Source organism: Castor canadensis, chromosome 6, assembly GCF_047511655.1.
Source record: "Castor canadensis chromosome 6, mCasCan1.hap1v2, whole genome shotgun sequence".
In the NCBI taxonomy this organism is placed as follows: domain Eukaryota; kingdom Metazoa; phylum Chordata; class Mammalia; order Rodentia; family Castoridae; genus Castor; species Castor canadensis.
In genome coordinates, this window is record NC_133391.1 from 130,889,513 (window position 1) to 130,913,192 (window position 23,680).

General features: G+C 39.5%; 1 protein-coding gene across 1 annotated transcript; it reads left to right on the forward strand.

The window, feature by feature from the left end:
- The first annotated feature begins 18,953 nt into the window (after positions 1 to 18,953).
- On the forward strand, positions 18,954 to 23,250 carry Actbl2 (actin beta like 2). The gene has a single exon (XM_074077468.1). The coding sequence runs from the start codon at positions 19,078 to 19,080 to the stop codon at positions 20,209 to 20,211; it is 1,134 nt and encodes a 377-aa protein (XP_073933569.1). The 5' UTR covers positions 18,954 to 19,077; the 3' UTR covers positions 20,212 to 23,250.
- The last annotated feature ends 430 nt before the right edge of the window (positions 23,251 to 23,680 follow it).

Sequence of the window (23,680 nt, forward strand, 5' to 3'; positions counted from 1 at the left end):
TCAAATCTTTTTTATTCCTTCTACCCTGTTCTCACGCTGCTCATCTGTCTGACTAAACCTGTGCTAGAGCAGCACAATTCTCACTAGGATTTTTAACTCATGTCAAATCAAGATAGAACTGTGGACTGTTGGAGAAAGGATAAGCATCAATGGAAGTGATGTTTTCCATCATAAAATATAAATTTTAGTGGAAATTAAGAAAACCATTGTTGCTTTGCGTTTTTGGCAGTGCTGAGAGTTGTACTCAGAGCAAGTACTCAACCACTTGAGCCATGCTCCCAGCACTTTTTGCTTTAGTTTATTTTTCGGGTAGGTCTTATGCTTTTTGCCTGGGTTGACCTTGAACTGTATTCCTCCTATCTTCACCTCCTATATAGCTGGGATTATAGACGCACAGCCTTCTCCTAAAGCAGTCAGTTTCCTAGGCAATAGGAATGGTGATGATTTTTATAAGACCTGTTATGTTCCCAACCAGAGGAATCACATACATGATCCTTGAGCTTTCTATTGCAAAAAAGAAAGGGGGTGGGGGAACTAAGGCTTTCGGCTTTCAGGCAACCCTTGCCATGTGCCTACTATGCATTAGGCATTTATCCTGAGCTCTGAAAACAGAACAGCCTTTCCTGCATTGCTAAGGAAAGGACACACTCCAGCTTCGTGACTCATAAAACATTCCATTCGCTGCCTAAAATGTACAGTTTCTATTGCAAGAGAGTGCACACAAAGCAAGGTTCTTAGGCTTTGACTCATCCATGGGACACATTCATCACTTATAAAGGCCTCACTGATACACACTTAATTGTCACATGCTTTGTACATGTGACACCGATATTCTCAGCCCATGCCTACAATCTACCCTGACCCTGCCATTACCCCAACCATCACTGTCCTCTACCCCGGGAAGTAGGCTCCAAGAAAGGGCAGTGTAGGGTTTCCCCCAGAGAACCTTAAAGGCTGGAGTACCTCAGTACTTCACCTGGAGGCTGCCGATGTCAGGCCCCCACTGTCCCTTCTCTCCACCCCTGTTCACCATCACAATAAATAGAAGTCTACATCTACTAGGCTGTTTGTCTACCTGTTCTCTTAAAAGGTCTGTGCTCCTTACCTGACTTTCCTGGCTAGAAACAGAGAGACTGAAGGAGCTGGGAGGGTAAGAAGGCATGTTGTAAGTGACATCCAACAAAAGTTCTGCTTGAACAGTCCAATCTGAAAACATTCTCTTCCTGCTTAAAACAACATACTCTAAGGTGACTCAATAGAAAATTGCCAGTATTCAGCCATTTTTGCCATACAAAAATGCCAATTCCATAAGGTTCAACCTGATAATAAAAGATGACTTGTTCTTTGGCTCTGTTAATTCTCAAGTTCAGTTTCTAAAGATTCAGCTAGATGATTGTAACTTGCTTCTTTCCTCTGTAACTTTGTTATTATGAGGCTATGCTTCTCCGTCCTTAACTACAGACCACAAACAAATTTTGGAACACAACCCATTCATAAGTTAAGGACTGCCTACAAAGGATGTCCTTTCCTGTGCAAGACAAGACTGATGGATTGCATGTATTAGAATTACAGGATAAAGAAACCACAAAAGGCTAAGTTGGGGTCTCCAGATACCCTTTTCAGCCTTCTGGCTCCAAAACATAATCTAAGCTTGTCTGGTGGCGAGCCAGACCTGCTCAGGGAAAACTGGAACCAGGGATGCAATCAGACTCAAGAGGCCAGGCAAAGGCCACACGTCTGAACATGGAAGCATAAGAAAGTGTGCCTCGTCAGCACAAAGACGTGGACAGATAGGGAATGCAAGTCTGAAACTGTTGAGACCTGGCTGCCTATTGGAACAATGTGTGAGGGTTTAACAATACCAACCAATGCTGAGTCCTCAGCTCCTTTTCTTTCTCCCTACAGTCAGGGTTGTTTTCACACTCCAGAAGAAGCTATCTTAGCCCAGCTGTAGGGGTAAAGACTTCAGGGCAGGAACCTAGCATGTCTTTAAGAGTTTTTCCATCAGAATCAGTAACTTACCTCTTTCTGTTTGCCATGCCCACAAAAGAGGAATTTTCTCCTTTAAATTCTATTCAAGTACTACTTTGTCAGGGAACTTTCTAACTTAATGGCATGATGTATGTATGACCCACTCTTTCCCCTCCAGTCATAGCCAGGTACAAGGGTACAGCTGCTGCACTGCACAAAAGAACCCAACTGAGAGTTTTGGAAACTGAAGTCCTGTGGCTGGGTGCCAGGTTCTTTCTGCCCAGAGGACATGCTTTCTCTAATTTGCACAAAAACTCAGTATGAGCTAGCAGCATGTCTGACAGTGACAATGGATTTGTATCTATTCAAATATTTGTTGACTGAATGACTAATCTACTGACCAACTCATCTCCCTACCAAAATAGATGGCAAGATTAATAAGAAACAACAATTTGATAAAAACAATCTTCTCATCTGAGGGTAGAAATGTCATATTCTGAACACTTGGCAGGGCATTCTGCCCTTACTCTGTATACACACATTTTCTTCCTAAAAATGTTCATACAACCAAGGAAATTTTTTCCACCAAGTATAGCAAGACAAAGCTTGTACTCTCCCCAGCCAATTTCATTCACTGACGACAGCAGAGCTAAAAGCATAAGAGGCCCTTGTTTTGCTGTCTTTATTTTCCATGTTTTGAACCAAATCGCACAGGAATTAAGAACAGTTAGCAAATGGTATATAAATGACCAAAAACCTAATAATGACAGCTCCATGAACAGGCAGACTGGCCCTGGCTGAACCAAACTGCCTGAGTTCTGGAACAAGAATGAGTGAATCAAGTTCCATCCTTGGCACTGTCCCCAGGTCACTTTTGTCCTTCTCTTGCTCTTACATCCTCCACCTCCCAGAGCATTCACAGGACTGTGTGGCCTGCATTAAAGTGCAGAGATCTCTTGCTGTCTACTTGACTAGATCTAAACATTGCAGACAGAGGCCACAAAGCCAAATCACTGCTGGGAGGGTTCCACCAACGTGCCTTTCCTGGAGTCCAGCTCTCCAAAGCTTCTCTTTTTAGAACTGAGGGTCTCTTGACAGGATGAGAATCATAACAGGAGAAATGGGCTATAGAAAATATCTCATTCCCCAGTGGGACATTCTCAACAGAATCCAGTAGTGTAGAAAAATGTAAGTGACAAGTGACAAGTGACTGTCTTCAAAGAACTCAAGCACCCTATTCTGAGCTGGTGTTTCTTTCCTCCCTTCCAATACCATCCCTCCTCCTGCTCACTTAGTACTAAAACCTATCATAACATGTGTTTCACCCTGTGATTCCATCACTACTGTTTAGATTCAGGTAAAAATATCTCAAATTATTCCATCTGAGCCCCAGTGTCTGGCCTTTCTTCAGCAGAAAATGCATCCATTCTATCTTGGAACTCATAGCTATGCTAAAGATGGGAATGTGGAATTGGGTGTGGTGGTACATGCCTGTAATCCAAGCTCTTAGGAGGCTGAGGCAAGAGGATCAAGAGTTCAAGGCCAACGTCGCTTACCAGCTGATGGGGTTCTCTAAATGTGTGTACAAGCCTCATTTGGTTGGTTGTCTGGAGAATTACTTCTTTTCTATAAATCTGGAGGCAATCCAGATTTATAGAGGGTAGGAAAGTGAGAGGGTAGGAAAACTCACCTAGGCAATTTGTTCTGATTTGGGCTCTAGTCTCAGTCCATTTCCTGCTCCCACCCTCTTTGCTGAAATGCTGTCAAGAGTGTCTAGAACAGATCAAAAGGAAGTTCCTGTTTGCTGTAAGGTGAAGAGCCCATAGCTAATCCAGGAGTCCTGTTCTAGTACTGCCTTCCAGCCCTGGTGCCCCTTCTCCTGGGAACTCACAGAGGGAAGGTTGAGTTGGGGAGGGCTGGCTTTTGAATTGTTGGTTTTGCCAAGAACTAACTCTCTACTTTAAATGGGGTTTCATCTTGCTGAGTGAGAAGGGGCCTGGGCTGAGAACCTGTAGTGATGCTGCCCTTCCTTCCATTCAAATCATACCCCAACTACTGCACCTCAGATTTAAGACTCAGAAGTGGGACAAAGTGACCCTTAAAACCCTGCCAGAGTTATTTGTCCATTTTTCATCTACCAAAAAGCTTTTCTAGTGCAGCCCCTTATGGTTTTCTTCCTTCTCATCATTTGTATTCAGCTTATCTAGTTAAAAGCAGAAGGAATAAAAAGAAGAAGAACCATATATCTGAGGTTATTAGTAATAAGAAAGATAACTTTAAAAAAATCTTCTTATAGGGAGGAGTGAGATGTGTGACATTTTTACTTGTATCTTTGTTTTTTCTACTTCATCAGTTTCTTCTCTAGAAAAAATATCCCCAAAGCAAAAAACAAAGAACTAGAACACATTTAAGTTACCAGTGAAAATGCCTCAGTTTACCTACACCTACAAAAATTAAATGGTTAGTAACACAGAGGCCAATCTTTGCAGGTGATAAAACAATCTAATTCAGTGATTCCCAGTCAGGGGTGATTTGTTCCCCAGGGGATATTTAGTAATATCTGAAGACATTTTTGGTTGTCGCAGTGGAGAGAAGCATGGAGTACTTCTGGTACCTATGGGGCAAAGGTCAGGGATGCTACTAAACACCCTAGGAGCCACAGGATTCTCCAAATGTCAACAATGCCAGTGTTGACAACACATGGTCTGTAATACAAATAACCTGTTATTTTTCAAACAAGAGAAATTCATTTATTCTCATTAGTGAATAGTACACTCGCTATGTCAGGCAGTCAAATAAATAGCACCATAAAGGTATTGTGTAAATTTGAGAGCAAAGGAGACTGGACTGCAGCTCCTCCCTTCATTAGAGGTTTGCTTAACAACAGAGGAATGGACTAGGGAGGCACTAAAGAATGTTGCTGCCATCTAGGGGAAGAGAAGAGGATCCCAAACACCCTACCATGCCCCAAAAGCTGCCTGTACGCAGACAATGCCAACATCGCTATTCACTACACTGAAAAGAAAAGAAAATACTCTGGGGTTTATAACAAGCATTTGATTACAACTTTGTAAAAAAAATATTTGAGTCTACAGTGCCCTCAATTAATTTGTTTTCACCATTTCACGCGTGCAATATGAAGCTGGAAGTCCAGGTTTCTGGTAAGGACAGCAAGTATTTGGCAGCTCTTTTTATTCTTGCATTTAATTGAGGTAGAGAGGGTCGATCAACAGGCACAGAACTCTCTGGTAAGACCTCTCTTGCCTTACATTCTTTTCTCTGGATCATAACAAGACAACAATAAGCTATAGGCAAATTATAAATCCGGAGAACTCTTTTGCTTTTAAAAAAATTATGAAATTTTAAAACTTAAATCAATTCTAACTAAATGAATATTACCAACAAATAGGGTTCAGAAGACAGAGGTCTTCTCTCTAGCCAAACATGTTACTCCTACACACACACACACACACACACACACACACACACACACACAGAGTCCACAAAGATTCTGGTTCTGAAAGGACTTCTTTAAGAACCTTGAGAAGGTTGGAAAGGGGTTTGCTCATCATGGCTGGAGAGAATGAATCTTGGTTATTTTTTATGCACCAAAGGTAAAAAGCTTCCAATTCCTTCAATGTAAAGATTTTTAAACATCCTAAAACAATGCAAAAACTTATTTTGATCTTCACAGCATGCCTTTGAAATAAGTCTGAATTTACTGCGTTTTAGCTGAAGAAATTTGATCTTTCAAGTCTAGAACATTTTATCCTGTCCTATGTGATCCTCTAGACCCCAGACCAGTCCATAATTTAGTTCATTATGGGATGAGAACAGCTGCATAAAATGGGATGGTTCTTCCTCCTCACTTTTTAAATTTTTTCCTTTGTTGTGCTGGGTGAGGATTCATTGTGGCATTTACAAAGGTTCATTTTGTTTGTTTGTTGTAGCACTGGGACTTGAACTCAGGGCCTACACCTCAAGCCACTCCACCAGCCATTTTTTGTGATGAGTTTTTGTGATGAGTTTTTTTGAGATAGAGTCTCACAAACTATTTCCCTTGGCTGGCTTCAAACTGTGATTTTCGTTCTCTGTCTTCTAAGTAGCTAAGATTACAGATGTGAGCCCCAAGCTACAAAGGTTCCTACAATGTATCAAATATATCATACTTAAATTCACCTCTTCCATCACTCTCCTTCATTTCTCCCCCACCCCACAGACTGCTTAGATTGCTTACAGTCTTCTTTTTCTTTCTTTTCTTTTTTTTTTTTTTTTTTTTTTGGCTATACTGGGGTTTGAACTCAGGGCCTTACACTTGCTAAGCAATCACTCTACCACTTGAGCCACACTTCCACTGCACCCTCCTCACTACTTTAATGGAGTATCTCTACCCATTGTAAACTCTACCTCTAAGTTTGTGGGACCTTACACATACCACAATCCAGATCTCATTTAATTCAAGAGGGAAATCTCTTCAGTAAACTACCATCAGAACAAGAGAAGAGCAACTCACATTATAACTAGCCATTATTCCATTTCTGGAAAAAAAAAAGTTGTCTATGCATCAACCTAACCACTTTTACTGCTTATAGACTACAAATGGACAGATGAATGCATGGTTGGTTGGGTGGATGGTGGATAGACGGATAAATAAAATTTTTATTTCTTTGCTTTTAACTCATGGCTTTAGCTCATTCTCCTGTTTCTGACCTCACTATACTCCCACTTTTAGAAGCTCCTAGAGGCTCCATTCCTGAGCCTTTCTGGGCCTCTGCAGAAAGAACACTTTTCTTCTGGGCCTTCCCATCCCAGCTGAGGCTCTGTTTCCTTAAGTCAGCTTAGTTACCATGCAATCACCTCTTTTCTGATTTAAAAATGTGATAGCTATGATATCCTCTTCTACTATCTTTGTGCTTGTGTTTAATGTCTTTTTATTTCCTTATTGCAAAGTTTAGTGGCACTTGGAGAGAACGTGCAGATAAACAGATGACTAAACGTACTAGAGCTAACAAGTCTTCTCATGAGGTTGAAGATATAGCTCAGTGGCAGAGTGCTTGCTTAACATGTGTGAGTCCCTGAGCTCAATCCCTGATTCTACAAAAACCCTAACATAATACCATTGTATACAGGAAAAGGAACCCTCATACACTACTGGTAGGAATGTAAGCTAGTACAACCACTTTGGAAAACAGTATGGGGGCACCTTAAAAAACTAGCCATAGACCTGCCATATGATCCAGCAATACCACTCCTAGGATATACCCAAAGGAATGCAACTCAGGTTATTCCAAAGGCACGTGCACACCCATGTTTATTGCAGCACTATTCACAATAGCCAAGTTATGGAAACAGCCAAGATGCCCCACTACTGATGGATGGATTAAGAAAATGTGATATTTATACACAAAGGAATTTTTCTCAGTCATAAAGAACAATGAAACTTGTCATTCGCAAGTAAATGGATGGAACTGGAGAACATCATCTTAAGTGTAGTTAGCCAAGCTCAGAAGGCCAAAAATCACATGTCCATCCCAAAGTTTCCTTTCCTTAGTGTTAATCATAGATTCCTGCTTCATGCAGAGGGTCTGCTCAGTCCCCATTAGTATTCTTGCCAGGAGTGTTCTGCTTACTTCTCTTCACAATGAGGAGGCTCAATTGTCTAGAAGCAGGTCTCCTTGAGAAAAATATGAAATGCTATGATTGTTGCTAATATTTAATGCGCTCTTGCTCTTACAATGTACTCTACTAGACACTTTCTAGACATCATCTCATGTCAACCCCAAGACAAGTTTACAAGGAAAATACAATTATTAGTTTCCATTTATGGAGCTGGAAACTGAGACTTTGGGGAGTTCTGAATGGCCCAGTTTATAAGCCCAGCAGTGTGGAACAAACACAGCTTCGTCACAATCAAAAGTCATATTCTTAACCACTGTGTTTCATAGTTACTATAGGACAAAACCAAGATAGAAACGATTAGATTTTATGTGTCATAAAATATTAGCCCCAGAGATTTTAATGTGTATGGATTGAGAGTGTGATGATGTGGATCTCAGGGTGGTTTGAGATACAAAAAATTGTTTATCAAAGTACTCTGGAACTTAGCTAATGATGGAGGGACCAGAAGCTAAGGCAAAACAAATAGCAGAGGTAATGGGGAGTTAATCAAAAAATATTCAATAGGTATCATGCTATGCTCTGTTTATAAAAAGTGAATTGAATGGTTCAGCTCAAAATGATTCAAAATTAGAAAACTCGGTAAGTTTGAAAATGTTGAGATCACTTTTATAAACAAAGCATTTAGGAGAAGCTAATAAATTTGGTTTTTAATATGCTAAGTTAGAACTTAAGCACATAACATATTAGAATATTAATCTAACCCAAATAACCAACTATCTGTTTCAAAATAAATATTGGAAGTGTAAGTCAATGATTGAACAACTAGAGCAATGTTAGGTAATGTTAGAAATAATAAGTGAGGGTGATATAGAGGTATAGTGAGGGAGACAACCATGTACATAAATAATAAAAACAGAAAGAGAGAAGAACTGTAAGAGAGATTTAAGCTAAGTACTACGGGACTTCCAAGATGCAAGAGATACACTCCTAGGGAAACTGGAGAAGGCTTTATGGGAAACCTCTGTGATGGGTTTTCCATGACAGAACAAACATCAAAGGATAGAGAAGGTGGAAGGGAGGTTCCCAGTGGAGGAAACAGTGTCAGCAACTCTGAGGAACAGGCTGTCTAGAAATGCAATTAGTCCCAGTAGTTGGAGCAAAGGGTTTATTGATGGGGGAGGAGAAAGGGTAGTAAAATATCAGGCAGGCGAAGTAGGTTGGAGCCAGATAATAGACAGCCTTAAAGTCTATAGTAAACCTGTTCTCTAACTAACGTGAAGTCATCAAAAGTTTCAAACAGGGAGTGGCATGCTCATACACAAGTCGAGTTATATTCTAATCTTTTCTTTCTTTCCATACATAAATATGTAATTTACATAAAATAAAGGAAATTCTCATATCTCTCCCCAGTCCCTCTACTTTCTTTGATAATCCTGTCCTTGGTTTCACATTTCTAAATTCTTTTGCAGTTTTTATGGTCTATTTGGTATTTCCAATTAACTGTTTATCTAACCTGAATCTCTTTTCCCTCCTTTCCTTTCTGGTTAGAACTGAAAACATCATCAATGTCAACCAGAGATGCCAACAAAAGATTCTCTCTCTTTTATTTGAATCCTCAAGTCTATTTTTGATACTCTAGCAGCTTGACCCAGATCTCATTTGCAGCTTGGTGTAACAACAAAAGGAAGATTTACTCTGGGTACTTTAACCAAGGTTTTCTTCAGCAAGTTCTTATATTATACTATCTTTGATTGTTCTTTGAGCAACTCAGTTTGCAGGGCTGGCTGAATGGCTCAAGTAGTGGAGCCGTGAGTCCGCACCCCAGTACTGCCAGAAAGGAGGAAGAGGAGGACTCAATTTTAGAGGAAAGGAACTTGAAGAAGTGAAAGTGCATCCATCCTCCCACCCCCGAAGATACTTCTCCTACTTAAAAAAATAAAAAGTCCCCAGAATGTAAGCACATCATTTAAAAACCTGTTCCACTCTCTTTTGACCTATCAGAAACAGGAGAAAATTTGAGGAGTCAAACCTCTGAACTGTCTTCCCAAGTTGGCAACAGAAACAGTTCACCAAAAAAACAGAGCTGGATCTTATTATATTCTTAGTAATTTTACACTACTTGGTAGTTAAAATTCTTCCTTTGTGACATAAATCAATTCCACTATATCCCATCCTCAATAAAACAAAGAAAAGCAGAACTTCTTTTGCTGCCCTGCTGACATTTGAATTATCTTCCTCTTTAATTCTTAAAGACTAAGTGTACATTTGGGCTTTTTCCATATAAACAAAGATACTCTACCACTTAGTATTTTATATTCTGCTCTTGTTAAACACTAAACTATAAACAAGAAAAGGCCATAGAACATCACTTCCCACTCATTTTTCCCCACCTCGCCCCTCCCTCAAATGCATGGTCCTCTTGAGTTTCTCAGAACATTTTTAACTCACAACCCACCAGCACCATGGATGGAGTAGGCTGGGAGCAATGTTACTACACATGGAAGCCAAGGAGAATCGGAACGCATTCATCCCTTGTGAGGACCTTAGCTGCCATACAGTTTTATTTTGGGAATGAGGTCCCAATGTTGCTCGATTTTCTGTTTTTTTTTTTTTTTCCAAGAGAAGTAAGAATTCAGAAATTTACTCAGTTTACAAAGATTCAAAGTTAAAGTGTTTTTAAATATTTATAGAACACTGTGTGTACCAAAGAAGTCATATAGGGACTTGGGGGAACAGTCTGCAGCTCTGCACTCAGCCATGATCTAGCCCCAGTGAGCACCCCAGGATCTCCACCACAAGCTGTATTGTCTTTTCTGCAATCTTCTTGGTGTCACCTTTCCTGGACTGGGTTGACATGATAACTAAAGGAAGGAAATGCTTTAGTAGGTAGACTTTAAGTCCTAATCCACTGCATTTGTTTTCATCTAAGTCTGCTGCTTTCTCTGGTCTTCTTTCCTGAACTCCACTCCATAAAGCCTCCTGTCCACTCATCCTCTCCCCATCAATGTGCTGCCTTGATGGCAGCAAAAGAGGAGCTAAGAAAACCCTCAGGAGGTCTTACTAGCTCCAAATGCCTGAAATAATTCCCTTCCTATGTCTCCTGAGATTCCAGAAAGGCTGCTTCCCTTAACAAAAAAAAGAAAATTCGTGATTCTCCTACCTCCTCCTCTCCAACTTGTTGATCAGTATGTGCCTACACTGTCTCTTGGCTAAACAAAACAAAAACTACATCAGTTACGTCCTACCAATCAGTAAGATCTCCCCCTGAAAGTGAATTGAGGCAGCTTCCAAAACTGAATTAGCCTTTTCTTGCTGCATCTTCCACCTTCAATAGCTTCTGCCCAGGACAGCACATTTCCATAGCAGCAGGCTGTGTATACAAGAAGGGAGACTGGGAATGTTCTAGTGTTTGACAATCCATTTGTAACTAGATATGGACTTCTATGTGATCTAAATAAAAATGTGCAAGAAATCAGACATGACATGAAATCACAAAATCATCTTCACCAGAATGAAGATAAACTCCAACCACAACTCAGTAGCAGCAAAGTGTTGTTCATTTTTGGTTTTTGCATTTTTATGACCAGCTTAATTGATTCAATTAGCTTTTAAGGACCCATGATCTCTGCTCCATCTTTTTCACATCCCAGTTGTCTCAGGAGACAGTTGTTTCTTTGAGCTTCTTCCTTCAACCCCTGCAGGCTCTAAGTTACTCACATTATGCGAATTATCTCAGTTTACAAGTGAATCATCCCTGACTCCAACTCACCCCCTTTATAGTGATCTGATCATTAGAATAGGACCTTTATTGTGACCTAATTTCCTTTTCCCAAGTATTGCAGCCTTCTCCTCCATACTATGGTGGTTCCCATTCATTTTTCTTGGCTTCAACCCTTGACTTGCCTTAGAGACCACCAGATTTATACAATTACCCCAGGCTCTCCCATGCTCAACCCACTTCCTAAACCAGAACCCCTGACCCACTTTCTACTATTCACATCTTAGCATCTTCGAAAACAGTGCCATTTGGGATCTGAAAACTGACATCTAGAAGGCTCCACTTCCCACATGGCTGAGATCCAAAGGATGCATTTGTCCTCCTGATGTAAGTTTTGCTTTCCAATTGTCCATTACCTATCCTATTTCCTCTGGAATTCACTCTCATACTACTTTCTTATTTTACTTGTAAATGTCTTTTTTAGTACATGAATTAACATCATTTTTTACTCTTGAGAGTAAGATATCCTGATGTTAGTATTAATAATCTGAGATGGCCTTTGGACACTTCAAGATAATTCTTCCCAAAAGGGAACACAAAGTCTTCAGAGAGGTGGTTCTTGTTGGTTTCCTCTCTTACTGGGGGCCAGTCAGAGGTGCTGTTCTTGTTCTTTTGGTCCATCATTGGGAAGAGCTTGAGCTATGAGTTTTGTCTGCTTGGGCTCAAATCCTGAAGTTGACACTATTGTTCTGAAAACCCTGAACAGTTTATTCTTTCTGGATCAGTTTACTCCTTCCAAAATGGGGGTGATGGTAATGATTAAAGAAATGATATGTGTAAGTGAAACATTCAGGATAGAAACTGGCACACATTAAGAGACCTGTAATCACTCTTTTTCTTGCTCTCTCCACCTTTCAGGATCAGAATACACAGTCCTGGATGATGTGTGGGTCCCATGGGTCATGGATGAATTTCTGTGAATATGAGTATTTCTGATTGCATAATCTTCCTCCACTGTTTTTTATTCCCCTCTTTTCTTAGAACCACAGTGTCATCAAAGGTCCATCTACTACATTCAGAAATCTATTCCTCCTCTAAACAATTTTGTTTACAGGTCAATTGAAATAACCAGAATTGATGATATTTTTTTAAGTTTGAATAAGGAAGATCTTTTATAAACTCCATTTCTGGCCCTTGTAAATAGCAAGGGGGAGAAGCCCTACTGTTCAGCAGAGTGAAAGTTGGCCTTATTTATGGAAAGTGAGCTTAGTGCAATGTGAATATTTATCATAGAATACCATGATTTAGCTACTTTGTCAACATGAAATGTAAACTTTAGGTAATATTTAACCACAAAATAAATGAGCTTTTTTATTATCATATGTTAATTGTTCAAAGGGGTTTTGTTGTGGTATTTCCAAAATATGCATGCATATAAAGTATTTCAATCATATTCACCTCCCTTTCACCCTCCCACTGGTTCTCACTCCCAAACAGTCCCCATTTTACACTCCTGTCATTTATTTTTTAAGGTCCAGAGTCTATAAATGAGTGAGAACAAGCAATGCTTGTCTTTCTCATTCTGGCAGAAAATGAGTTTTTTAACTTTTAAAAGTGGTTAGCCATATCTATCAATCTATTAATGAAAAGATGAGTCAGTAACAAAAATATCACATGATCTAGCCATCTATTAAACACAAAGCACATCTCCATTAAGAGCCCACTATAGCAAAAGGACACTCACCAAGCCATCAGGGAGAGATAGACATGTGTGCAAATCCAACTACGGGCAGAAAGAAAAGAGTGTGGAGCACAAGAAAGGAACCAAGTGAGGACCAGAGAAGAAGGTAGCTGAGCTCAATTCTCTAAAGTGGTGGTGATCAAAAGCAGTCTCACACAAACTCCGAGTTTTGGGGTTTTGCTAGAAAGATGAGAGTCTAGACAGGACATAATCACTAAGATGCAGCTCTCAGGATGCACAGGCAGGCAGTCCTTAATTAGATCTTGTGTAATGTAGAGGGAATGTGACATACAATGCTGGAATTCCACTCCTTTCCTCATGCCTATTAAAATCCAAAGTCTTGGTCTCTGCCCCTTGCTGACCCTAGTGTAGAGAGCAAGTTCCAAGTGTGCATTTGATTTTCTGATTTCATCTAAGTTCATGGTGCTCGTGCCTACAGTACTACCTCCACTAAATGCTGGCACGCTCTTGTCCATCCCAGGAGATAGCCAGGGGTCATCATCCTTGGGCATCTCCTTCCCCTTGCCCTGACCTCTCTCCACTTTCATGTCTCTCTCTCAATCCATCTACCACATTGCACTCCTGTCTGAGAGTGACATTCAGACTCTTTGACAACTAATCAGCCATGGCAGTGCCCTATCAGAACACAAGCTGCTGCTCCAGACCAGTGTGGAGTCAGCCTGGGGGAAGGTGACTTTCACCCATAAGACAGCAAATTCTTTGAAAAGAGGGGTTGTTTCATTCAGCAAAATATTAGCAATACTCAGCTCATAGAAGAAGCTTAATAAATGTTTGTTGATTAAATGAGTAAATCTAAAGTTACTCTGAAAATCAATGCTTTCAATTCACAGTGGCATTGCTTTCAAGTTCGCCTAGGCTCATCATCATGGATAATGGCCATACTGTAGAGTTACAGATCCTCTTGATAGTCGAACTAGGTAAAATGTAAAAGAAAATAAGATTCTGGGCTTTCAGAAAATAAATAAGATATTTGTAAACTCCAGTTAGTTATAAAACCTGGTACCTCTTGAAACAACCTCACTTATCCCCTTCCCTAAAGCCCTGTATTTTTAAACTTGTCTTCCCGTATTCTACTCGTACAACTTCTTGCTACTTTTTCAAAACTTAACCAGCTCAACAGATGACATCTTTAAATGGCTGTTGAATTATAATATGCCCTCTTGTATTATTGGGAGTTAAATAAAATGGCTAAATCTTGTTTTAAGAATATGTAATTAGTGAAATTTTCTCTTGAGATACCAAAACTAAAATTGAGGCCAGTATATCATCTTCCAAAATTAGACACTGGGCACTCTGAAGGCCATCTGTGATGCAGTGTGAACTTGGGCCAACAGCCTTCAATTTTTTTTTTTTTTCATTTTTCTTTTATTATTCATATGTGCATACAAGGCTTGGTTTATTTCTCCCCCCTGCCCCCACCCCCTCCCTTACCACCCACTCCACCCCCTCCCGCTCCCCCCTCAATACCCAGCAGAAACTATTTTGCCCTTATCTCTAATTTTGTTGTAGAGAGAGTATAAGCAATAATAGGAAGGAACAAGGGGTTTTGCTGGTTGAGATAAGGATAGCTATACAGGGCATTGACTCACATTGATTTCCTGTGCATGGGTGTTACCTTCTAGGTTAATTCTTTTTAATCTAACCTTTTCTCTAGTTCCTGGTCCCCTTTTCCTATTGGCCTCAGTTGCTTTAAGGTATCTGCTTTAGTTTCTCTGCATTAAGGGCAACAAATGCTAGCTAGTTTTTTAGGTGTCTTACCTATCCTCACCCCTCCCTTGTGTGCTCTCGCTTTTATCATGTGCTCATAGTCCAATCCCCTTGTTGTGTTTGCCCTTGATCTAATGTCCACATATGAGGGAGAACATACGATTTTTGGTCTTTTGAGCCAGGCTAACCTCACTCAGAATGATGTTCTCCAATTCCATCCATTTACCAGCGAATGATAACATTTCGTTCTTCTTCATGGCTGCATAAAATTCCATTGTGTATAGATACCACATTTTCTTAATCCATTCGTCAGTGCTGGGGCATCTTGGCTGTTTCCATAACTTGGCTATTGTGAATAGTGCCGCAATAAACATGGATGTGCAGGTGCCTCTGGAGTAACAGTCTTTTGGGTATATCCCCAAGAGTGGTATTGCTGGATCAAATGGTAGATCGATGTCCAGCTTTTTAAGTAGCCTCCAAATTTTTTTCCAGAGTGGTTGTACTAGTCTACATTCCCACCAACAGTGTAAGAGGGTTCCTTTTTCCCCGCATCCTCGCCAACACCTGTTGTTGGTGGTGTTGCTGATGATGGCTATTCTAACAGGGGTGAGGTGGAATCTTAGTGTGGTTTTAATTTGCATTTCCTTTATTGCTAGAGATGGTGAGCATTTTTTCATGTGTTTTCTGGCCATTTGAATTTCTTCTTTTGAAAAAGTTCTGTTTAGTTCACATGCCCATTTCTTTATTGGTTCATTAGTTTTGGGAGAATTTAGTTTTTTAAGTTCCCTGTATATTCTGGTTATCAGTCCTTTGTCTGATGTATGATTGGCAAATATTTTCTCCCACTCTGTGGGTGTTCTCTTCAGTTTAGAGACCATTTCTTTTGATGAACAGAAGCTTTTTAGTTTTATGAGGTCCCATTTATCTATGCTATCTCTTAGTTGCTGTGCTGCTGGGGTTTCATTGAGAAAGTTCTTACCTATACCTACTAACTCCAGAGTATTTCCTACTCTTTCTTGTATCAACTTAAGAGTTTGGGGTCTGATATTAAGATCCTTGATCCATTTTGAGTTAATCTTGGTATAGGGTGATATACATGGATCTAGTTTCAGTTTTTTGCAGACTGCTAACCAGTTTTCCCAGCAGTTTTTGTTGAAGAGGCTGCTATTTCTCCATCGTATATTTTTAGCTCCTTTGTCAAAGATAAGTTGCTCATAGTTGTGTGGCTTCATATCTGGATCCTCTATTCTGTTCCACTGGTCTTCATGTCTGTTTTTGTGCCAGTACCATGCTGTTTTTATTATTATTGCTTTGTAATATAGTTTGAAGTCAGGTATTGTGATACCTCCTGCATTGTTCTTTTGACTGAGTATTGCCTTGGCTATTCGTGGCCTCTTGTGTTTCCATATAAATTTAACAGTAGATTTTTCAATCTCTTTGATGAATGTCATTGGAATTTTGATGGGAATTGCATTAAACATGTAGATTACTTTTGGGAGTATAGACATTTTTACTATGTTGATTCTACCAATCCATGAGCATGGGAGATCTCTCCACTTTCTATAGTCTTCCTCAATCTCTTTCTTCAGAAGTGTATAGTTTTCCTTGTAGAGGTCTTTCACATCTTTTGTTAGGTTTACACCTAGGTATTTGATTTTGTTTGAGGCTATTGTAAATGGAATTGTTTTCATACATTCTTTTTCCATTTGCTCATTGTTAGTGTATAGAAATGCTAATGATTTTTCTATGTTGATTTTGTATCCTGCTACCTTGCTATAGCTATTGATGATGTCTAGAAGCTTCTGAGTAGAGTTTTTTGGGTCTTTAAGGTATAGGATCATGTCGTCTGCAAATAGGGATATTTTGACAGTTTCTTTACCTATTTGTATTCCTTTTATTCCTTCTTCTTGCCTAATTGCTCTGGCTAGGAATTCCAGTACTATGTTGAATAGGAGTGGAGATAGTGGGCATCCTTGTCTGGTTCCTGATTTTAGAGGGAATGGTTTTAATTTTTCTCCGTTAAGTATAATGCTGAACAGCCTTCAATTTAAAGGCAATTCTAAAGGTAACTTCTAGTTAATGTGGGTATAAGGCTGCACCTGGTACCATATGGGTTCCTCTTTGTTTTATACTCCAGACTGGAGCATTCATAAATGGGGACCTGTGCTAAATGCAATGTGTATTTTGCTTTCCTTTTGTAGGATGTGCATGTTTGGTATGGGGTTAAGAAAAAAGACTTTCCCAGAAGCACTATTCTATAGGTATAAAATACTCTTTTCAATCAAAAGTATGGTTGCACTGCATGCAAAGGAAGTTCATAAAACCAGTCAGGTTGGAGGGTCAGCCCTTTAACACTGTTAGAGAAATTTTTCAGTTACAGAAAAGATTAAGAGAAAGATTAGTTCTGGTGGGGTCCAAAACAAAACTACGGATCTTCTGTTGAAACACACATTCAGCCATTATTGATTTTCAGTGTAAAAGTTTTAAGAACACATTATAGTACTGATATAAGCCCAGAGAAAAAAGAATTCTATATCAAGCTGTAGAGAAAGAAAAGGGTCAAACACTCACAGCATGGTGTTACCATGACACTCCAAGAGGCTCACTGGGCAAAAACACACACTAGTTCTGGCTTTGAACTAGAGGGTATGTTTCTGCTTAGTAATGAGGAGCTGCTCCTACCGCGTGAAAAGTGAATGAATGGTCAACTGCACGGTTGCTTACGCCTATAATCCTAGCTACTTGGGAGGATGAGATCGTGAAGATTGTGGTTAGAGGACAGCCCTAGCAAATAGTTCTCAAGACCCCGCCTCCAAAATAATAATCAGAGCAAAATGGATTGAAGGTGTGGCTCATGCATTAGAGTGCCTGTTTTGTAAGACTGAAATCCTGAGTACAAATCCCAGTCACACACACACACACACACACACAAAATTGAATGAACAGACCAAAAAAAGGTGACTTTAGAGAACTCAGATGTGGATATGAAAAATCACTCTACTTTAGAAGAGCTGACAAAGATTATACCCTATTTACTCAACACATATGTGACCAGAAGAAATGTGCTTTCTTAGGTGGTTCTCTGTGCCACATTTCAATGTTCCATGGTTTATCATAGTATACATATTATCAGCTTGTCTATATTAAACATAAAATCCAAACAAACTGCTCCTATGAAGTGGTCAAAGTGTAATATATCTCAAAATGGAGAGAAAGTAATACTATCCTAATTGTGTAGATTTTAATATCTATAGAGAGATTTCATGTTATAAATAGTATATGCATCTTAAAGACAAAAATCTTTGAGATTTTTAAGATAAATATTAGTTCAAATATATAATTTTTAAGTTTCTTAATTTTTGTTCATTGTTGTGTAACTAAAGTTATTGCAAATAAATTAATTATAATCATATTTTAATTAACAAATCATGTAAAAAAGTTGGCATTCAGCCTTGTGCAGTCTACATTGACCCAATAAACCTATGAAAATTTTCTATGCATAGTAAGTGCTTAATAAAATTTGGTTGTTACAAATTTACATCACAAAAATCTGCAGTGGTTAACTTTATTGATCACTCTATTGCTTTTACTTATCTCTGATGGATTTGAAGTCTATTAAGTATCTACATTTTGCATGACACAAATGAATTATAATTACAGCTGTCTAGTCACCCTTGGGCACTCATTATTTTCATTAATGCAGCTTCTGTCATGATGACATTCTGTGGAATTAGGAACCCAGTGGGAAAGGAAACCTTGGAAAAGTGAAGAGTATAGGATCAGACTTTTCATAAGAACTATACACTAAGACTGGGAAGTTAAAGTTGGAGTAGAGAAAATGGTCCCAGAGGGCCAACCAAGAAGGGAATGGTCCTTCTGGAAGTGTTCCCCATCCCATCCCTGCCACTCACTCTCTTTCATCTTGCCTTTATATCCCCCATTGCATCCTATACTTATCTGGAGACCCACAAGCCGGCAGCCATGTGTAGGTTGCCTAATTATAGTAACCTGCAATTTGGCCACATGGTAGCCTATATTGTCTTTATGGAAGAAGGTCCACTAATGATTTCTGCAATCATCACCATTATTAATACCTCAAACACCTTTGAAATGCTGGGAACTGGTGGGATAGGACATGGGTGGGGTCAGTGTATTCCTTTAAATATCTGTGGTCACAGTGCAAGCTCTCCTCTCTGAAAGTAGTTCTAGAGTGTTTCACGCCTGCCTATTCTCTCTCTTGCATAGTCTAGAATTTACTCTATTTAAGTTCTGCTCACCCATCTGGAAGATTCCAGCCAATATGATCGTTGAAGACGAGCTGTCTGCTTTGGTAGTGGATAATGGGTCAGGGATGTGCAAGGCAGGCTTTGGGGGTGATGATGCCCCTCGGGCTGTGTTTCCTTCCATGGTAGGGCGTCCCCGACACCAGGGGGTTATGGTAGGCATGGGTCAGAAGGACTGCTATGTGGGGGATGAGGCCCAGAGCAAGAGGGGCATTTTGACCCTGAAGTATCCTATTGAGCATGGAGTTGTCACCAACTGGGATGATATGGAGAAGATCTGGTACCACACTTTCTACAATGAGCTCCGCGTGGCACCAGACGAGCATCCCATCCTTCTCACTGAGGCACCCCTCAACCCCAAGATCAACAGGGAAAAGATGACTCAGATCATGTTTGAAGCCTTCAACACACCTGCCATGTATGTAGCTATCCAAGCTGTGCTGTCCCTCTATGCCTCAGGACGAACCACAGGTATTGTGATGGATTCTGGGGATGGGGTCACTCACACTGTACCCATCTATGAAGGTTATGCCCTGCCTCATGCCATTCTACGTCTAGATCTGGCAGGCAGAGACCTGACTGACTACCTCATGAAGATCCTGACAGAAAGAGGCTATAACTTCACCACCACAGCTGAGCGGGAGATTGTGCGGGATGTCAAAGAGAAGTTGTGCTATGTGGCCCTGGACTTTGAACAGGAGATGATCAGTGCAGCTGCATCTTCATCACTGGAAAGAAGCTATGAGCTTCCTGATGGGCAGGTGATCACCATTGGGAATGAACGTTTTCGATGCCCTGAAGCCATTTTCCAGCCTTCCTTTCTGGGCATTGAGTCCAGTGGGATCCATGAGACAACCTTCAACTCCATCATGAAGTGTGACGTGGATATTCGCAAAGACCTATATGCCAACACTGTGCTGTCTGGAGGCAGCACCATGTACCCAGGTATTGCTGACCGGATGCAGAAGGAAATCGTCACCCTGGCACCTAGCACCATGAAAATCAAGATCATTGCTCCGCCAGAGCGAAAGTATTCTGTTTGGATTGGGGGCTCCATCCTGGCCAGCTTATCCACATTCCAGCAGATGTGGATCAGTAAGCAGGAATATGACGAAGCTGGTCCTCCTATCGTTCACAGGAAATGCTTCTGAGTGGACTTCCACGCTTGGAGGCTTATATTTGCCCTTTTGCTAGGACAGCCTTTTTCTAGGCTCTCATCCACTAGGATTAAGGTAAATAGCCCACTCTTCTTAGCATAAAAGCCAGTAAATCTATCTTTCCACCCAAATACCCTGGACTTTGCTCCAGCTAATCACATCATGATCTCTATCAACTGAAGGAATTTTGATATTATAGGGCTCAAAGAAATGTAAGTTTGCTTGCATGAAAATAAGTAATATGGAGTAAGATCACTTCAGAATGAATAACTAGAATTCCAAGCTTTAAAATTAGTTCCTCCTAAAATACTCAACAATAGCCAGCTTCACAAACCTGCAAAGAAGTGTATTTATTTAGCAACTATGTCTTATTAAAGTATTTTATTTAGTTGACTTCTTTTATAGCTGTAAAGAATTATGTAGATCAATATTCATATACACATAAGTACAAGGGAAATCAAATATTACATGTTAAAATGTACTAATATATCTGATTATCTTAACAGTTCATGTGAATTTCTTTACTTCCCGACAGTCACAATTTTAGTACTTCCATATTTTAATTGTTTCCCTTATAAAAAAATATAATGAAACCATCACTATTCCATTGATGTTGTATATAAGTTGCCTAAATTTCCAGCTCCTGGTGGAGTTCTACTACTCAAACATATCTTAGCATGTTATTTATTGAATCTCATATCTATAAAACAGGAAACCTTCAGATAATGCCTAATTTTTAAAATAGAGAGAGATTGTCACATCAAATTGTCATTCTGCTATAATTTGACAAGAATAATTTTATTTTTATTTCTTAGCATAATAAAACATATCTTGAATAATTTCTGTTGGCCATGATTGTGGGGATTTTTCTCTCGTGCAAGGGTCACACTGTAGCTCAGCATCTTTGTAAGTTATAAAGTTCAGTGTCAGGTGTGTTCTTGGAAAGATTTTATAATAATTCTGCTTAATTATATCCAGTGATTAGCAATACTTCTTCACTCAAGCGTCTCTGGGATGCTAACATCTTGGAAAATAACAGTGTCTACATACAATGTTTAAAAAGTTTTAAGAATCCAGTAGTGATTTAACAGCCACTTTACATCTTAGGGCATTTATCTCAGTCTGTGCTGTGATTTCTGATTACTTGGATGTGAGGATTATTTGTATTCTCAGGGCATTTTCTGGAAAGATGAACTGTTGGATTGCTATGTAGGCGTTATCAGGCATTATCAAGTGTTACCACGGAGAGAGTCATCTCTTCTCTTTCCTCTTAGTTGGGAAACTCCTACCTGTGATTTAAATCTCTAAACTGCAATCTAGAGCAGTTTTTGTTTAAGATAAAACTTTCCAGATAATGTGATTTTCCTTACTTCTTTTGTCTATTAACAGAATTTTAAATGCATTTAAGCAAAATTAATCTGTAAAAGCACTTTATTTTATAAGACTTGTAAATCTCGTGTCATTAAATTAAAATTGTTTCATATTTGCGTACAGTAGACCCTTGGTATTGGTGGGTACATGACTCCACAGAGCCCACCACTGAGGAAAACCGCAAGTGCTCAGGATACAGGGTTCAATGCTGTGCTGAGGATGCCTGGATCATTTTTCCTATAATACCTCCTGACTTCTACTAAAACATGCTGCCTTTCGACAGATCTAAAATTTTCACTTGATCACTTCAATTAAGCAATTCACTTTTATCTTGCTTTGGGGGCACTATTTGCTTTTTTGGAAGGCAGAGTTTCACAAAATTAAGGGCAGAAACACTCAGCAGATCATGCAATGATTTAAACACAACTGACTGTAACACAGGACTGACTGAGAGCTTCTCCACATCAACTGAGCTGTTTAATATAGGAGCAGGAATTTAAAATTTGTATTTTTGAAATTTCTTTTGATTTATTTATCTAATATTTTACCACACTGATCGAAGCTCTGTGTAACAAATCTGTGAATAAGGTGGGCTTACTGTGCTTGGACTTCCTGTTCTTTGCCCTCAATCTTTCCCCAAGAACTGGAGAGTGACCCAGAGAAGATCACTCTTCTCAGGTGTGACCTATTCATTTGTGTGTTTCAATTTTGTACTTGGTACACTTGACCAAGTAAACATTAAAAAGCAAATTTTTTAAGAAACAAAAAGATGGCTGTTCATATAATATTATAAATTTCTTGTAATCTCAATTAAAAAGTTTGGCTTAAGTGGATGAACTAGTGTTTCAGTAACTAGTAGTTAGGGATACTGGCAATGATAATAATATCTTGAATTTATATGCTATAATGCATTCCACAGAGTGAGTAATTCTCACACTCTGACCTACATTCTAAATTACAGAAAAGACATATCTCCCCACCTACAGAAGGTTTATGGAATAGAAAAGGTGAACTTACAAGAGAGTGAGCTACAGAACTCTACAACATTAAGTGAAGTATGAACCCCAAAAAGCAAACAAATTTAAACCTCAGGTTTTTGGATATTCTCCCGTCCATCAATGTTGACTGATTGATGGATGAGTTTAATCAGGAAAAAGCCCGTCTTACAACTTTGAATTTATAGTTAATGTCATATATTCAAATAATACAAATGACATATTACTCACCAGTGGTTCACCAGCCTGGCTTATCAATCAAATTTCTTAGAGAACCTTATACAAATATATAGTCCCTGGCCCTGGGCTCAGAAATTCTGATTTAGTAGGTGCATGGTGAGGACTAGTGGTCCAAATGTACAGTCAACTGGAGGAATCACAGTTCTAAAGAACCCAAAATCTAAACCACATTACAGACCCAAGGGCAGGAAAGGAGGTTGGACACTTGAACCATCTATCTTCCTTCGAAAATGGGATGTGCTGAAGCACATTTCTCAGATAAATTCCACAACACAGTAAATGATTCTGTCCCTGGATGATGCATCCTAAGTAGCAACTGAAGGCTAGTGTTGTATCGCAATTCTCCCAACAGTTATTTCCCAACCACAAGCAATGTATTTCTGAAAGCATAACTAATTCAAGACCAGTTCCTATACTCTTCTTTACCAAGCAGGTAAATTTGCTGTTTTTCAATAGTGAGACAAAATAGTCCTAGGAAAAAGGTTGGACTGTGTCCTAGATACAATTAAAAAATTCCATACTAGAGATAAGGGCAAAATAGTTTCTGCTGGGTATTGAGGGGGGGAGCGGGAGGGGGTGGAGTGGGTGGTAAGGGAGGGGGTGGGGGCAGGGGGGAGAAATAAACCAAGCCTTGTATGCACATATGAATAATAAAAGAAAAATGAAAAAAAAAAAAATTCCATACTAAGGAAGGCTTAGAATCTTTACTCCTACCTCCTGCATGGATAACAGGAAATGTTTCTCCCTTTTCCCCCCATTTCTCCCTACTTTTATCCTGCCATGACAAATACCTTTTGTAATAAACTTTGCTATCATTTTTACTGTGAAAAAAAGGAAGGACCTTGGTATGAGTATTG

What these genes read in the sequence shown, in the direction of transcription:
- Actbl2 (XM_074077468.1), top strand. Translation starts at nt 19,078, where the DNA reads ATGATCGTTGAAGACGAGCTGTCTGCTTTGGTAGTGGATAATGGGTCA.